The 17064-nt window shown below is 36.1% G+C and overlaps 2 protein-coding genes across 2 annotated transcripts in view; one reads left to right on the top strand and one right to left on the bottom strand.

The window, feature by feature from the left end:
- The window catches only part of LOC109845083 (uncharacterized RNA methyltransferase CT0009), a 30014-nt gene extending 23528 nt beyond the window's left edge, over positions 1-6486 (bottom strand). The window contains exons 1-4 of the mRNA XM_020414271.1: positions 6324-6486; positions 3457-3690; positions 3211-3375; positions 2280-2389 (exon numbers count right to left, since the gene is read on the bottom strand). Of these exons, the coding sequence (XP_020269860.1) occupies positions 2280-2389; positions 3211-3375; positions 3457-3690; positions 6324-6395 (581 nt within the window). The 5' untranslated portion in view covers positions 6396-6486. The remainder of the gene's footprint in view (positions 1-2279; positions 2390-3210; positions 3376-3456; positions 3691-6323) is intronic.
- Positions 15398-15877, top strand: LOC109846097 (40S ribosomal protein S30). Its single transcript, XM_020415322.1, has 2 exons — positions 15398-15417; positions 15509-15877. The coding sequence occupies exons 1-2, from the start codon at positions 15414-15416 to the stop codon at positions 15694-15696; spliced, it is 192 nt and encodes a 63-aa protein (XP_020270911.1). The 5' UTR covers positions 15398-15413; the 3' UTR covers positions 15697-15877.

The raw sequence follows: 17064 nt of genomic DNA, 5'->3' as shown, positions 1-17064 counted from the left end.
TCTATACAAGAGTGGAGAATAACAACACTGAATAAGCACAATGAAGACAAAGAGAACAGCACATAAGAATTTAACATGGTTCGTTCAGTATGACCTATGTTCACGGGCGAGAACAGCAGAGAACTTCACTAACCACAAAAGAAAAGATTACAAAGGAGAGATCACTCTCTAACCTCACTAGAGAATCACACAAAAAAAGAGATTTCTCTTTCTATCTCTCTTCTCTCTAACTCTCACTGTCCCGATCGCACTTAAACTCTTCACCAAAGAGATTTCTCTTTCTATCTCTCTTCTCTCTAACTCTCACTGTCCCGATCGCACTTAAACTCTTCACCACTACCCTCTATTTATAGCCTTCAAGGATCTCTAACTCTCACTGTCCCGATCGCACTTAAACTCTTCACCACTACCCTCTATTTATAGCCTTCAAGGATTAGTGGAATAGTACTTTTTGGGGTTGGTGGAATAGTGAAGGGGTAGTTGGAATACTAAAGTTAGGCGAACTTTGTTTTTTCATATGCAAAGTCAAAAATATAAACAATAATAATAATAATGAATATAAATGATCTGTCTCAAGTTTTTAACAGTATGAAGAGAAGTCATTGTAAAAAAAAGTTGTTTCAAATTGCATGGTGATCCCGAACAATTAATTACCCCAACAATTTCAATGCTCGTCAATCACTTCTTTGTTTCCAAGAAATAATGGTTAGTTCGATCCATCGTCCTTGTTCTATGGAGCAAACAAACATGCGGCAAAATATGAGGGTGTAAATTGCTGTCTCACTCTGCATAAAGATTTCTCTGAGTAGTTTCATTGTGGGCTTCCCTCTGTAAACTTTCGAAATGGAGTTTTATGGGGGTGGCCCTTTTGATGATTTCTCATGGTATTTTTTGCGTCAAAGTCTATCAAAAGTTTGAAGGATTGTACTATGTGAGGCAGAGAGAACAAGGAAATTAGCTATTTATTCCTTTGGGAAGTCACAGTCAGTTGCCCAGGGTGTCAAAGTTCACATGGAGCTATTCTGAGGTGGCTATCTGGAGATTTCTCATGGCACTTTCTTTGTCAAAATCTACAGAAAAGCTTGAATTTTTATATCTATACAACTGCAACCCTTCTATATAACTGCAGCCTTTACTATTTTCAATAAGAAAAGCTTGAAGAGTTTGTTTTATTGTATCATACTCAATAGCAAAGCTGGAAGATCTCTCACTTCTTCAGTGGCCACAGAAACACGCGACTTCATCACATATTTCTTATTCCTCCTTAGCTGACTGTTTTGAAAATGTACTTAATTCTGAGGGTTTACGTGATTCAGGATTTTTCCATATTAAAAACTCAGAATGTAATCATCTTATGTGCTAGGGAAAATAATAATAATAATATTGGCCACTAAAATTTCATGCGACTATGTTTTACACAGTAGTGACAGAAAAGCATCAAAATTAGCTCCTTTTCTCAATGTTACTTTTTTTTCCTGCTTAAATAAGCAATCTTTTATCTCAATGCAATATAAAACAACCACCAAGTCAAAGTATTTTCTAAATAATTTTTTAGCATATTTTTAGTTACCAGTATCACTTTGAACGAAGATACTTATTTGATGTAAATACATGAAGACTTCAATGAGTAATGGATATTTTAACTTCTTGCCCAAAATATATGGGAAATGAGAAGAGCCTACATAAAAGTACTTATTGACTCTACTTGATTTTCAACAAGTAACAATATGTTTTACATTTTCATATATAACCATGAGAAAAGTTTAAAAAAAAAGAAAGATCTCGCTGAATTTCCTGCTTTTCAGATTAGTACACATTGGATTCTAAAATGTACCACAGGAAATATATTTGTTTGCTTTAATTGATTTCATTCTTGGCTTAAACTATCTATATGTTCCTCCACAGTCATTTTCTAATTATAAAAAGCAAAAGTTTTCAGCCTAACAATCACATACAACACTAGAAAATCTGCAAAGGTGTTAGAATAATTCAATATGGAAAACATATAGAGTTCAAGAATGACATCAGTCTAGGATGAAGTGAAACCAGCTATAGATGAATTTAGTGCTACCAAGAATGAGCCAAGAAAATGTCAAAAATTTCTAGCTAAAGCAACGTACAAGTTGCAAACAAAGTTGAAATGAGTAAAATGGGAATTGCTAAGTAGATAAGCTAATCTCTCAAGTTAATGAAATTTAATGACTCAGAACTCAACAAATTAATAGATGTACAGAGAATACAAAGGGAACAGTGGAACATGTTCCCAAAGGAATCTGTACCTTCCAGTTCTCAGCATCAGATGTTTAAGAAATCCAACATGAGATCGGCAATTGTAGGGAGTAAGGCCTAAATCTGGATCTTGCCAACTATCTTGAACAACTGCAAGAACCTATAAGATTAGCAATAATTAACTAATTGAATAGATATTCTAAATTTAAAAGAAACCACTAGTGAAGAATGGGAACAGCCGTGAAGCTTATCTGCTCAAGTGAATGCAAAAATAGCACAAAAGAAATGGAAAAATCTCCGTGTTGAATCAGATTATGGGTAACTGAAGAACTATCACCACTTCATGTGCCTAGAAATCCAAATTTTTTGACAAAAATATCATAATATCTTCTACAAGAAAGTTCCTTGTTAGGGATTAGCCAAAGGCTAAGCCCTCTACTTGTTCATTTCCTCTTTTATTTCCCTCCTTTTGTTCTATCACCTCAATAGTAATATTCATCAAATGGAGCATGTTATGCTATCTTCGCTGTAAGCAAAGAGAAGACTAAACAAAATAGAAATTGGTATAAGTGGCACGGGGTGGCCCACTATCCAAGAAAGTTTGAAACACCATCCCTCCTCCATGCCCCAAAGGCACACTGAGACACCCAAACTCTCCGCAACGAAAAAAGCAAAAGGAAAAAAAAGAAGGAAACCTCTACAACACCCTCACAAGGAAATAATGATAATAATAATAAACTTTTCCTCCTTCCATGTCAATACAATCCAGTGGAATAGCAATGAATACAGGTCAAAGAGTAAAAGGCCTACTAGATATTCAAGAGCATTTACTATTCTTGTAGGTTAAGTGTCTCATCTCTAAGAGCTCACAGCAAGAGAACACATCATCAATATAAGAACAATCATAAAATTTTCCAAACTTAAACAACCTAAGCTAAAAAGAAGGGGTTTAATCTTTGAAAAGATAACCAAACATAATACCTTATTAGCAGCTTCACTTTGTAATAAGCATTTATTCACATGGAGGACCTTATCAAAAAATCCAGGGGCATGCAACCCCAATGAGCAACCCTTCTCAGCAAGAGCTTGCTCTACCATAGCAACATCTCTCGGTACCCAGCATTGAGCACCGAATGAAAATTCCATCTACAAATAAAGAAATTAAAAACAGCAACTTAAACAATACAATAAAGAGATGAATAGCCCAAAGGAAACAGGAATACAGACCTTGTTCCGATAGTGGAATTGAATATCACACGGTACAATGGGCTTCAAAATGGTAGTACCTTTGATTGAAAACCTTCCAACATGTACAATCAAATCATGGACTTGCTGCTCCTTGGCTCTCACCTGTGCCTCATATGAAAGATTTTGTGTCTTGCAGCCTCCACAATCTGAAGCATATTCACAAGGTGCTTCTACAGAGTCATGATGTGGAGTTATTGTCTTCAACTTTGTCACCTTCAATAATATATGAATATATTAAGCAGAAACCAATATGCATAATGAGGGCGCGTACACAGCCCCCCTGATAGCTGACACTCACCCACCCACACGCCCACAGCCCAGGCCCACCCCCCACCCCAATGCACACGCATGCTTGCCCACACACAACAACAGAGAGATTACTGCTATGGAGTGAACTTGATATTAAAGTTCACTTGCAACGTGATATCGTTTCAGCCCACAGTCGAGATCAAAGTGGACCAAACTTTTTATTAATGCTAGCCAAGATCATAGAATACTTATACTACGACGAACAACTACAATAACTAACTTTACTAATTAACATGTTTCCAAAATTAGCTAACATATTTGGATAGGTCGGTTGAAATATCACCCAAATATTACCATATACCAACTGCATTTTATATTTAACACAAGTTGCGGGATCAGTAACTAAACAAGATGAAGGAAGAAATATGGTATTATAAGTCAACAAGTCAACAAACTATGCTTTGTACCAACACTACGAAAGTGAAAGGTTGCTTCTCACTCAGTATCAAAACAAAGAAACAGATTATTATGCCTCTCGTAGAGAGAATACACTCCTTGGATAAAGCTATTCTTGATTAATGAGTGTCGACCTGACAGATACAAGTTAACAAATTTAATTTTCTATAAAATGCCGCTATTAAGTGAATGTATTGTCTGCTGAGTAGCTATATGCAACCCAATAAAAGCTAGGACCTTCTGATGATGATTGCTAATGAGACAGAGTTAACAGTTGGAGGATGTTCCATAGCATTGGCCTGTTAGTTTCTGATTCATTCAGATCTTTGGCCTGTTAGTTTCTGATTCATTCAGATCTTTGGTACAAGTCAACTGTTAGGTTATCAAAATATGAGCACGTAAGTTTCATTGGCACTGAAACAACAGTCCATTAAAGAACCACATTTTGAGGGGGAAACGGCCTCAAACAAGAAAGGAATTATGTTAGGATCCATCTATGGCTTCACTTATTATAAGTGGTTTATGTATGTCTAGAAAATTGTAGATTAACAGCCAGATTTTTGGAACGAAATCTCCTAGATCTCCAAAATAATGGTATTTGAACTAGTCTTGTGATCCCCAATCGTAATCAAGCAATAGATGATTGTGTCAACATTACAGTGTTCGCTTGGAACTGGTGCTAGTGCAAAGCCAAGAATGTGTAGCTGATATTGCAGCTCGCACGGGCACTGGAAATATGGTGTATGTTGGAATGAATTTAATTTTACAATGCCTACATGGAGAGTTTCATGTCCATTTGGAGAGACTTAGGTTAGATTGTTCAATAAGTGAGTCCTCCAAGCTTGTTTGAGTCACTACAACTGCAAATATTGCAACTAGGATACTTTGCACCAGCCGGTACCTATTTGCTTCATTGTAACTAATAGATGCAATTGTGAATGCAGTTACTTCCAAGCAGAAAACAATGTTTGTTTCTCCGGAAAAACTACTTTTGCTACTTTTAAGTGTTGATGTGGCGCCTACGTGGCACCTCTATTTCCTAAATGGTTTTCCCCTTCATCGCTTGGAAATAGAGTGGAACTAGGTGATTAGTGGGGTCCACCTGAAATTGGGCTTTCAATGAGAATCACAAAGAGCGATTTTCTTAGAAGCAATCAATATATCGAAGCGATACGCTATTGCGTTTATCCTTTGTTTCCGTGTGTACGTATTTATGAACATTATCTCCCTCCTTGTTTATATTGCTTTCATATGTTATATGTCATTGTTCATCTGTCATCTGTTAGCAATGGCTTCCTCCATGTTATATTTGAGCTAAGCAAAAGAATTGGAATTGAGTTCAAAGGTTTATCCTCAATGCTACATCAAAGTAATAACCGAGCAGAGCTGATGCTTCGTTTAAATGAATTCGACAAAAGCTACTAGAGCCTGCTAATAGTTAGCAGACTCCGCAACTTCTAATTATTGGACCTCAGACACACCATTGTATTTTTTTAGTAGTTTATGAAAATGATTATTAATATATTGTTAATGAGTAAGAAAGAGAGGTAATTTCACCATGGTGTATGTAACATCTACATCTTCTAATTAGTTACTTCCTAACAATATATGCAACAAACAAAAAAAAGTACTACTTCCACTACTTCCTACTTCACAATTTTAGAAGCTTTAAGCTACTTTTTGCTTCTAATACTTCCCGTCATCCGAACGGGCCCTTATGTAGATTTGGATGTAACTTAGACTTGCAATTTTTTTCAACCACATATGAGGTTTCAGTTGCAACTCCAATCGCAACCAACCCCCCCAAAAAAAAGAATGATATCCTAAAACAAACGCCTCCAACTATGGCTACAATTACAACTACGAATCGTGGAATTTCAAAACTGAACCAAGCAACTGCAGCTGCAGCTTCGTACGACATCAATTACGGCAAATGCATTCACAAGCGTATTTGCAGCGAAGCGAACAGCCCAGGCCTCTAGAAAACGAAGCAAGAATCCACACCACACCGGTAAATTCCTTAACGAGGTCGACGTAAAAACTAAACTTACTAGAACAAACAGGGTCAAAAATTCTCGTAATTCATGGAAACCCAAATGAATTAACGACGAAGTAAAAAAAGCAGTAGCACGTCTACTAACCTCGGCGTAATTCCCCTTCTTGCGAGAGACGCGGCCGAGGAATCGCTCGCCGGGGAGAGCTCGATCGCACATGACGACGAACCCAGTGTCAGCGACCCTGCACACGCCCTTCCCTTTAAACGCCAGCGACTCGCAAACGAGCTCAACCGTCTGCCCCCGTTTCGGGAAGAACGACGACGAGAGTTCGGTTTAGGGGGTTTCGGATTCCGGAGGGCGCGGGACGAGGAGGTATAAGCAGGGGTCAAGGCGAGAGGACGCGGAGCAGCGTACCGCGACGGAGGAGGGGAGGGGTAGGAGAGGCTGGCGGACGGCGGCCAGCCTGGGAAGGCCGGTGGCAGCCGCCATAGTTGAGTTTGGTTGGGAGTGAAAATGCGAGGGGGAAAGAGGGGGGAGCGAAGGGATAAAGTTGGGGGGTTTTCCGGATTTTGTGAATTTGTTAGGGTGGATTTGTCATTTACAACATGATTATGGAAAATGTTTTGCATGTAAGACAATTTAGAAATTATAAAAGTACTGTAAAAACAAGAATAATGCTTAATTCGAATTTTGAAGCGTTTTCTGTGCAGGTGCAGCTGCTCTTGTGTTAGGGCATCTCCAACCATACCCTCCAAATTTCACCCTCCAAATTAAAATATTCTAGGAATATTCTAATTTAGATGGTGAAATTTGGAGGGTTACTCCAACTCACACTCTCTAAATATTTTTCTTTTTTTTGTCAAAAAAGCCATATAAATTAAATAATGTTGGATATAGTTTACGTTAATAATTTTATTGTTAATAATTTATTTGGGAAAAAAAATTATAACATTATAAAGGTGTCTATGAGAGCTTTAAAATGAACCCAATATTAATACTACAATACAACATATAAAAAAAAGAAATTCTGAAATAGCAGTGAAAGCATACATCGATAGAACAAGAAAGCAAATATTAACCTCTAATACAACATATCATAGGTCGCAAACATAAACCTCAAACATAAAATATGATAAGAGACAATTAAAATAAAGCAAATATTAACCTCTAATACAACATATCATAGGTCGCAAACATAAACCTCAAACATAAAATATGATAAGAGACAATTAAAATTCTGGCAGGTTAAACCTCAAACATAAAATATGATAAGAGACAATTAAAATTCTGGCAGGTCATTATCGTTATAACTACCAGGTCCATCCCGATCTCTCGAAGAACCACCATATTCATTTCTTCCTACAGAACCAGCTTCTTCCGCAAATTGAGAAAGTCCTCCTTGATTTCCAGTGGGAAATTCATATTCGTTTTGTCCTCCTATAGCTCCTACAGAACCAGCTATGCAAGAAGGATATCAAAAAGATGTAGAGCGTGCTTTTGGTGTTCTTCGGTCACGATTTGCCATTATCAAGGGACCATCACATTTTTGGGACAAGCGGAGACTATACGACATAATGACTGCTTGTATTATACTACATAACATGATCGTGGAGGATGAACGCGATGCAGAACCAGAGATTATTGTTCATGACGAAATTTCAAGACCTGAAGAGATAAATATTGTAATTTATGCTTATATTTTCTTATGGAGTAAGTTAAATAGATCCCCGTATTTAAAATTTTATGTCTGATACTTATTTATTTAATTTAAAAATTAATAATTTTATAATAATACTAAAATAAATTAATCTTAGTTTCATTTTAAAGATCTCAACGAGCCCTTTCCAAATATATAATGATTTCAAATATTAGATTAATAATTTTTTAACTATATTTATTTGAAATTAAACATCTAATTTAAATTACTAAAAGGATGGCAAAGTGGTAATTTTTAAGAAATCAAATAGTTAAAAATGATAAAATTGTAATTAATAAACCGTGAATAGTGTTATGGAGAGACCCTCCATTTTTTCTCCTTACCCTGCAAATTTGGAGGGTCAAATTTGGAGATCTCCAAATTTGAAGAGTGGTTGGAGAGGTTCCACTCTCCAAAAATTAGAGATTTTGGATATATGGAGGGTGGTTGGAGATGGTCTTACAACTGAAATGACAAACGAAACTTTTTAATACCTCTTGATTCATATTCATATTAAAAATGATGGAAATTCACAAAGAAAAATAAGATCTCAAACCATAGGTTTTTGTCATACAAAATAGAATGATTATTATGATATCCGTTCAAGTTTGATAAATTATTACAAAACTGTTGTAAATATAAATACAATGAATGTGGACATTACTAGAAGAAGACTCTTCACCTACTTGTGATACAATGAATGTGGACATTACTAGAAGAAGACTCTTCACCTACTTGTGACTTTTAGTATTCTCTTCCACGTCTTTATAATGTAATCCATGGAAGACAAAATGTATAGAGGAATGAGGAAGATGAATAAAATAAGAATTACTTTTCTCTCTATTTCTTCTCTTGTTTATTTACATTTACATTTCATGTTTGATTCTTACTTTTGATATGTGATGTATGTAGATACAACAATAAGATTACAACACATACAACAACGAGATTACAATACGTTATCAGCACGAGTGGCTCTAGCCGGTTCGTGATCATTGGCTGGCTTATGTGGCTCCTGTATCTAGAGTTGTCGGCGCAGGTAACAATTTCTTCTTGTGCCTTCCTCTAGCTAGCTGCAGAGGCTAGTCAACACAAACCATGTGCAGTTTGCCCCTGCTGCTCAGATTATGTTTCCTTTTTTGGATTACTGTTTTGTTCTAGCCTTGTTTTAATGATGTTTCTTTGGATTGGAGAAAATGATCACTAAGATTCCCTTCTGAAACTAATATGAAATTGCTAGCTCATGTCTTCTCTGAAGCTTAAGTTTTCTATATGTCTTTTTGTTTTATTATATTTCATATACCAGCAGGACTCATCTTATCTTCCATGAAAAGAAAGATAGATCGATTCATTTAAACAACTACTCTCAAGCCCATTATCATGATGTAAGATCTTTGGAGACTTGGAGTAATCTGACAGTTCAAACTGTTTATATTTTGATATCCATATGGCTTTGTGGATGGTGGTGATAGTATGTTCGAAAAAGATGTATTTGATCTATTTAAACATCTTATCTTCTAATGTCAACCAGTAGTAGAACTGATTAGTTGTGATTTGTGAATAGAGGCATCTTTTGTTTGCAGTTGCAAATTCATCTGTGTTTCATTTATTCTCCCTTCACCATAAGGTATGTGAATAATTGGAGATGAGGACGATGAATCATATGACTTATAAACATTTGCATTGTGGCAGTACCTATTATTTCCATATGACAAGTATGGCTATTATTTTCACATGACAATTACGGATGCTGTTTTGTGTATATTCATGTATGCTTATTAATTTTTTAAATCATTGATTAGGGATTCTGACACTTTCATCATCTTCTGTGACAAATTTATTATTAGTATTGTATCAATATCATACATCCTCGACATATGCATGTATTGTGTTACTGTTAAATTTGACTCATATGGAAGGCAAAACAAGGTGAGAAACATCATGCTAGTTTGCCAGAAGCAAACATTTGAAAGATAACTTTTATGAAAATCTTTAGAAAAAGGAGCTTGCTGCTTTTGGTGATTATGTGTGATCTTATTAAAATGTGAATATTTCTATTTTTTCATGCACTAATCTTTCGCCCCTATGATTAGTGTACTGTGATATATGATAGTAATTATTACTTATCTTTGGCATCGAACTTTCATTTTTTACTGGACACACCTATGATTTTTGCACGATTATATCTCTTGATTCTTTAAGTATATTTGCCTTCATTTTTTACTGGACACACCTATGATTTTTGCACGATTATATCTCTTGATTCTTTAAGTATATTTGCCCAGAAGGCAAACACTTTAAATTTTCTAAGACGTGAAAAAGTATTCACTTTTCTGGGCAATCCCTGAAGTATCACTTTGATCTATGAAAACCAATAATCTTCCCTCAAACGTAACTGGCAGACTGAATCAGAACTTTTTGGATTTCAAATACATGACTAAATATGATTCAGCTCTGTACCAAATTATCTAGCAGCTGAAACTCTGTAAGCAGAACATTACAGACAATGATAAAATTGATCGAAAAAAAATTCTTTTCCCTACTCCACGCAAGTAATATTGTACTCCAGCAGCAGTACATGACCAAGAATTGCACTGAGCATTCTGAATTGATTAGTAGTCGCAGAGAAGCACAATCAATTGATGATTAGAAATCATAATGTCAGACTAGTTGGCTTACGAGTTGTGTTTGTAGCACATGCTACAATTCAGAAAATTACTTATACGCGTGGACAAGGGGGAGGCTATGAACATAGCAGGAGATCTTATCTTGTAGCCATTTTTGGATTTTAAATCCTCGACTGAATACAATTCAACAAGTAACCTTGTACTCTTACAATAGTACAACTAGAAATTATATTAAGAATTATGAACTAATCCTTGCATTAGTAGTTGTTAAAAACACAACCAGCTATTGTGAGAAACCATAATGCAAGTTTAATTGGTTCAGTCGTAGTGCCTGAAGCACATGTCATAATTCAAACTAATATTCATAAGCTTGGACGAGGGGAAGATAATGGATCTTTTCGAACTATTTGGTTTCTTTATATTTGGATTATATACATTTGTCAGACAATTTTAATTTATCTTGATTTTGCTTTAAACTCTTGTGAACCTATGTGTTTTTTATTCATATGTGTATATTTTAGAATTTGTCTGACCTAAAATACAATATGTTGCGATAAGTTTGAGATTTAGGGAGCCAAATTCTTTTAAATTCTGGCATGAGCGATTGGGTCATCTTGGGCAAAATATGATTTGTCGGATTTCCTTAAATTAAATGGGGCATTCAAACCAAATCCGACCAACTACATATCACAATTTCCCCCCTTTATCTAATACGTGGTGTAGAAGTGAAACATTTCTCATCTGCGTATTATTTATTTGCAGTCCAAGTTTCTATATCACCACCATAGCGTACCTCTATGGGACCTCGGTGAAGGTACATACATTATTTATGAAACTCCGTTAATAATTTAGTACCTATGGCCCATGTTAGGGGATCAATTTATAATTTGGTACGCTGACTGCATTTTTATTGAAGATCAATTCTCGACATTAGGGAGAGATTAGTACCCAAAATACAAAATAATGTCAAGAAATTCTATTGGTGAAAAAGATCTTCAATATTTATATCCACGTACTAGTCGAACTGAACCAGAAGTTCACATGATAATCTGCTAAGAAAAGAGTGACTAAGCCCCATATTCATGTTGAATATATCATTGATGATTTGGTATGCCAGAAGCATATAAAACATGTTAGTGTAAAAGATAAAAGTCCGCGGCAAACTAAATTATATATATAGAAAGACAGTCACTCCCATAACCTCCAGAAGAGGTTCATCCTGAAGATGGAATCTCCAGTAAATTGCACGTGCACTAGATAATCACAATACTGGAGATGCGGAACGGCCAAATCCAAACGTTAAGGGAAATGGCGAGGATTTGGTTAACATAAAATAAGAATTAAAGTGGCCACGAATTTGTGAAAAAGGAGAAATATATAATAGAAATATAAAAGTTGTCGAAAACATAGTTGCCTCTACATTTGCTCTTACTATCTCCGAAAATAATCTGGATCCAGAACCTAAGTCGGTAGTAGAGTGCTTGAAGCACTCGGACTAGGTGAGATGGAAAGTGGCAATTGAGGCTGAGCTGAACTTCGCTAAAGTATTTTTGAACCTGTAGTTCATATATCCCTGCAGGGTATAAATGGGTCTTCGTAAGAAAAATAAATGAGAATTGTAAGGTGGTGAGATATAAAGTGAGATTCATAGCTCAATGGGTTCACGCAGAGACCCGACATCGATTTAGATGTAAAATATTCTCCTATTAGTGATTGTATTACGTTCCGCAAGTTAATACATATGGCAGAAACTATGAATTTATATATGCAGTATATGTACGTCATGACCACATTTTTATATGAGTCATTAGACGCTAATATTTTTATATGAAAGTCACTGATGGACTTACAATTTCTGAATTAAGAGAAAACAAGAATCGCAACATGTATAGCATTAAATTATAAAGGTCGTTATACGACTTGAAACAGTCGGGTAGAATATGGTATAACCGACTGAGTGAGTTCCTCCTGAAGAGGAGATATGCAAATAATGATGTTTGCCCTTGTGTGTTTATAAATAGCTTTTGTATTATATCAGTCTATATTGATGATATAAATGTTATTGGAATGCACAAGGAGCTTACAGAAGCTAGCTCATGCCTAAAGACGGAGTTTGAAATGAAAGACTTGGGAAAAACCAAGTTTTGTCTCGGCCTGCAGATCAAGTATTTCCCAGAAGGAATTTTTTCTACACCAGCCTATGTGATGAAAAAGGTTTTTGGAAAGATTTTATATGGATAAATCTCATCCACTTAGCACACCAATGGTCGTCCGGTCCCTCGAAGTGGATAAAGACCCATTTAGACCCAAAGAAGATAATGAAGAAATGTTAGGGTCAGAAGTTCCCTATCTGAGCACCATTGGAGCACTTCTTTATTTCGCAAATTGCACCAGGCCTGATATTGCATTTGCGGTGAACTTGCTAGCAAGGTATAGTGCTTATCCTACAAGGAGGCAATGGAATGTCGTTAAACATTTCCTTCGCTATCTTCAAGGTACAAAAGATCTTGGACTATTCTATAAAAGAAACCAAGATATGACATTGGTGGGCTATTAGGACGCTGGCTACATGTCTGATCCCCATAACGCCAGATCCCAGACTGGTTATGTTTTTCTCTGTGGTGGTACTGTCGTTTCTTAGAGGTCTGTTAAGCAGAACATGGTGACTACTTTTTCTAACCACTCAAAGATTATTGCTTTATATAAGGCCTCACGAGAATGTGTATGATTAAGATCGTTGATACGTCATATTTGTGGCTCGTATGGTCTAGCGAAAGATGATATTCCCTCCACTGTCCTTTATGAGGACAATGCAGCTTGTGTTGCACAAATAAGCAGTGGATATGTAAAAGGAACCATGACAAAACATATTACGCCAAAATTCTTTTATCCACATGAGCTCCAAAAGAATGGCGAAATCACCATCGAAAAAGTTCGCTCAAGTGACAATCTTGCAGATTTGTTCACTAAATCTCTGCCTACATCAACTTATGAGAAATATGTTCACAATATGCATAGACTTGAAAGACTATCTTCTTCAGGGGGAGAAAATTCTTAAAGAACAATCCTGAAGATTGGGCCCTGAAGGTCTATTATCATAATTTGCCCATTTTTCGCTAAGTTTTGTCCCACTGGGTTTTTCTTAGCATAGACTCAGAAGATTGTCATCATCAGGGGGAGCGAATTTTCAACGCAATCCCGAAGATTGTACCTTGAAGGACTATAGTTGTACTCTTTTTTCCTTTTTGCTAATGAGGCAACTAATGCAACACAAGTTTGGATCCCGAAGATCTATAGTTGTACTCTTTTTCCCTTTGCTAAGTTTTGTCCCACATGGTTTTCTTAGTTAAAGGTTTTTAATGAGGCAACTAATGCAACAAGAATCTACTAATGTCGTGTACTCTTTTTCCTCGATTAGTTTTTATCCCACCGGGTTTTTCTAGCGAGGTTTTTAACGAGGCATTGACATCATGTAGTAATGTCCAAGGGGGAGTGTTGTAATTTAACGAGGCATTGACATCATGTAGTAATGTCCAAGGGGGAGTGTTGTAAATATAAATACAATGAATGTGGACATTACTAGAAGAAGACTTTTCACCTACTTGTGACTTTTAGTATTCTCTTCCACATCTATATAATGTAATCCATGGAAGACAAAATGTATAGAGGAATGAGGAAGATGAATAAAATAAGAATTACTTTTCTCCCTATTTCTTCTCTTGTTTATTTACATTTACATTTCATGTTTGATTCTTACTTTTGATATGTGATGTATGTAGATACAACAACGAGATTACAACACATACAACAACGAGATTACAATACTCTTATTTCAATTTTTCATTACAATGCCCTTGTAGTTAAATAAACTATTAAAAGTCATTATTTTTCTTTTTCTCTATAATACCTCTTAATAGCGATTATCTTCTTTCACAAAATATTACAATACCTATTTTCCTCTCTTAAATTCAAATACATACGGCTATAATAAAGAGAAAATTAGTAAAAAATCAATATAATCTAAATTATTTGATTTTATAGACTCTATTTAGAATAACTTTCGGTTCCTAACATATATTTGCCTTTGACAGAGGAGAAATATGTTAAGATGAAGACATGATGGTTTTGAAATATAAATGGTTTTTAACGATTTAGAAAGTTTTGCACTGAAAAGATAATGTTAGGTGATTTTGTAATAAGTGACCAAACTTCAATGAAGTTTCCATAATAATAATTATATAATTATATAATTACCCTACAAAAGTACAAGTTTTGTAGTCTACTTAACTCTAAAAATAATGTGGATCATTTTTTATGTAAATTAATCTAAAATTACTTCTAACTCTTACAATTTTTTTTACTCATAGGATGTGTTTTTTGGTATATTACGGAGTCCCGTGTAAGCAAAATTGTTATGAATTTTAAAATAATAATTTATACATTAAAATTAGAGAATTATTTATATTTCCAAACATAGCATATAGTGAATACAATCATACAAGTTTTTTTTTATTATGAAATAGATACAAAATAAATAAACAATTCTACTATTGTTTCTGTTCGAGGAAAGCAAACGTTGCAAAAATAACGGTGGGTCTTCAAGTCACACATTACTGCCTCAATTTTCCAGCTCCAAAAATGTCTACACATTGCGGAAACATGTCCTTCAAGTTAGTTTACAAGTGGATTATTGCCGATTATTGAAAGTACCTGGGACATTTCTGCAATTTATTCCCAACTTCATCTCTAAAACACTATATCTGCTAAAATAAAATTTTCTCGGTTACTCATATGCATAAAGCCCAAACTAGTATATATAAGCTAGAGAGAAATTAGGGTTTTGTTTACCCCCCAAGCCGGAGCCTCCAGCATCGAAGCTCTTCCTCTACCGAAACCGTAGAAGCAGCAGCCATGGGTAAGTCCTGGATCTAGGGTTTTCTTCCCTTTGTTCGTTCTAACCCTAGGGTTTTCTCTGACCTCGCCTTCTCCCTCTTCGATCTCTGCAGGGAAAGTCCACGGATCGCTGGCTCGCGCGGGAAAAGTCAGGGGTCAGACCCCGAAGGTAGCGAAGCAGGACAAGAAGAAGAAGCCGAGGGGTAGGGCCCACAAGAGGATGCAGTACAACCGCCGCTTCGTCACCGCCGTCGTCGGCTTCGGCAAGAAGAGGGGGCCCAACTCGTCCGAGAACAAGTAGATGATGGGGATTCAGAGGAGCTAGGGTTGTGGGATCTTTGAGACTTCCGCAATGGTATTTATTTTCTTGTAATTTGTACTTCTGGACATGGTAAATGTGATTAGGTTACCCTCTTGGCTCAATTTCTTGTTTGGATAACTGAGGTTTTGCTTTGCAGTTTGATGCTGGTTACTTAATTTTTTATTGTTTAAATGCTTTCTTAGGATTTGGTATTTTGTAGAATAGAAAAATTTGTGCTTTGGGGGACTTGGGTGAGTTCTTATTGCTATCAAATGGTATCAATTTCTGCCTCAAGATTCCCAGTTGCCGTCATGCAATGCAGGTGGTGATGTTCAAAGAGTATTTATTTTCCGGTAATCTGGATTTTTGGATTTGTTCTGTTTGAACGATGAGGTGTAGCTACTTGTTCCTTTAGAGCATCTCCAACCCAGTCAAAAACCCAAATTGACGCAAATCTTTTGCCAAAACTTCCTCCAACTGAGTGGCAAGGTTAGCGCTATTTTAAAGCGCCACTACAGTGTTGCGCCATGAGTGGCGCAACAGTTTAGATACGGAGCCCCCCAGTTTGCCCTTAAAGTTTGTTAAAACAAATCAAATATTCCAACCATATCCCATTTTATTCTATTTAGTTTTTTATTTATTTTTTGGCTACAACATTAATACATGTTTTATAAGTCAAAGGTACTACAAAAGTGAACATAAATTAACCCCTACTAAGATTTTCCTCTGGAGCTAATCTTCAAATTCAGGGTCTGCAATGCCCTTATCCTTGCCAGTTGTATGACCTGTGAGTGGATTCAGAAACAATAGGGGTGAACCTAAGGCCTAATAGGTAACCATAAAATCTTGGGTACAATCCAGGGGAACGAATGAAAATGATAGACATAGATATCAAACTTGAACAACGGGGTCTCAACATTAAGTTGCCATTCTTATATCGTAATCATTGACCGAGCTTCAATGAACCCCTTCTTGACTATCCTTGAGCTCCCTCTTCTTCTTCTTCAAGGTAAGCAAGAGTTTAGGGTGAAAAAAAATGAATGAGGAAGAGGATATAGAGGATGGTTGCTGCTGGCCAGATATAGAGTGAAAGAGAGAGAGATGATAGGATTCTCTTGGAAGAGTAAGAGATGTGAAAGGTTGAGTGGTTGACTAGCATTTTCCCCATGCACTAATCTCTTGCAATAATGAGTTTTTGAGGGTTTAAAATGTAAAATACTCCCACTAACATGGCTGCCTGCGAGTGGATTCAGAAACAATAGGGGTGAGCCTAAGGCCTAATAGGTAACCATAAAAATCTCGGGTACAATCCAAGGGAACGAATGAAAATGATAGACATAGATATCAAACTTGAACAACGGGGTCTCA

This window comes from Asparagus officinalis, chromosome 6 (assembly GCF_001876935.1).
Source record: "Asparagus officinalis chromosome 6, Aspof.V1, whole genome shotgun sequence".
Lineage (NCBI taxonomy): Eukaryota > Viridiplantae > Streptophyta > Magnoliopsida > Asparagales > Asparagaceae > Asparagus > Asparagus officinalis.
This window is presented reverse-complemented; position numbering and strand designations above follow the sequence as displayed.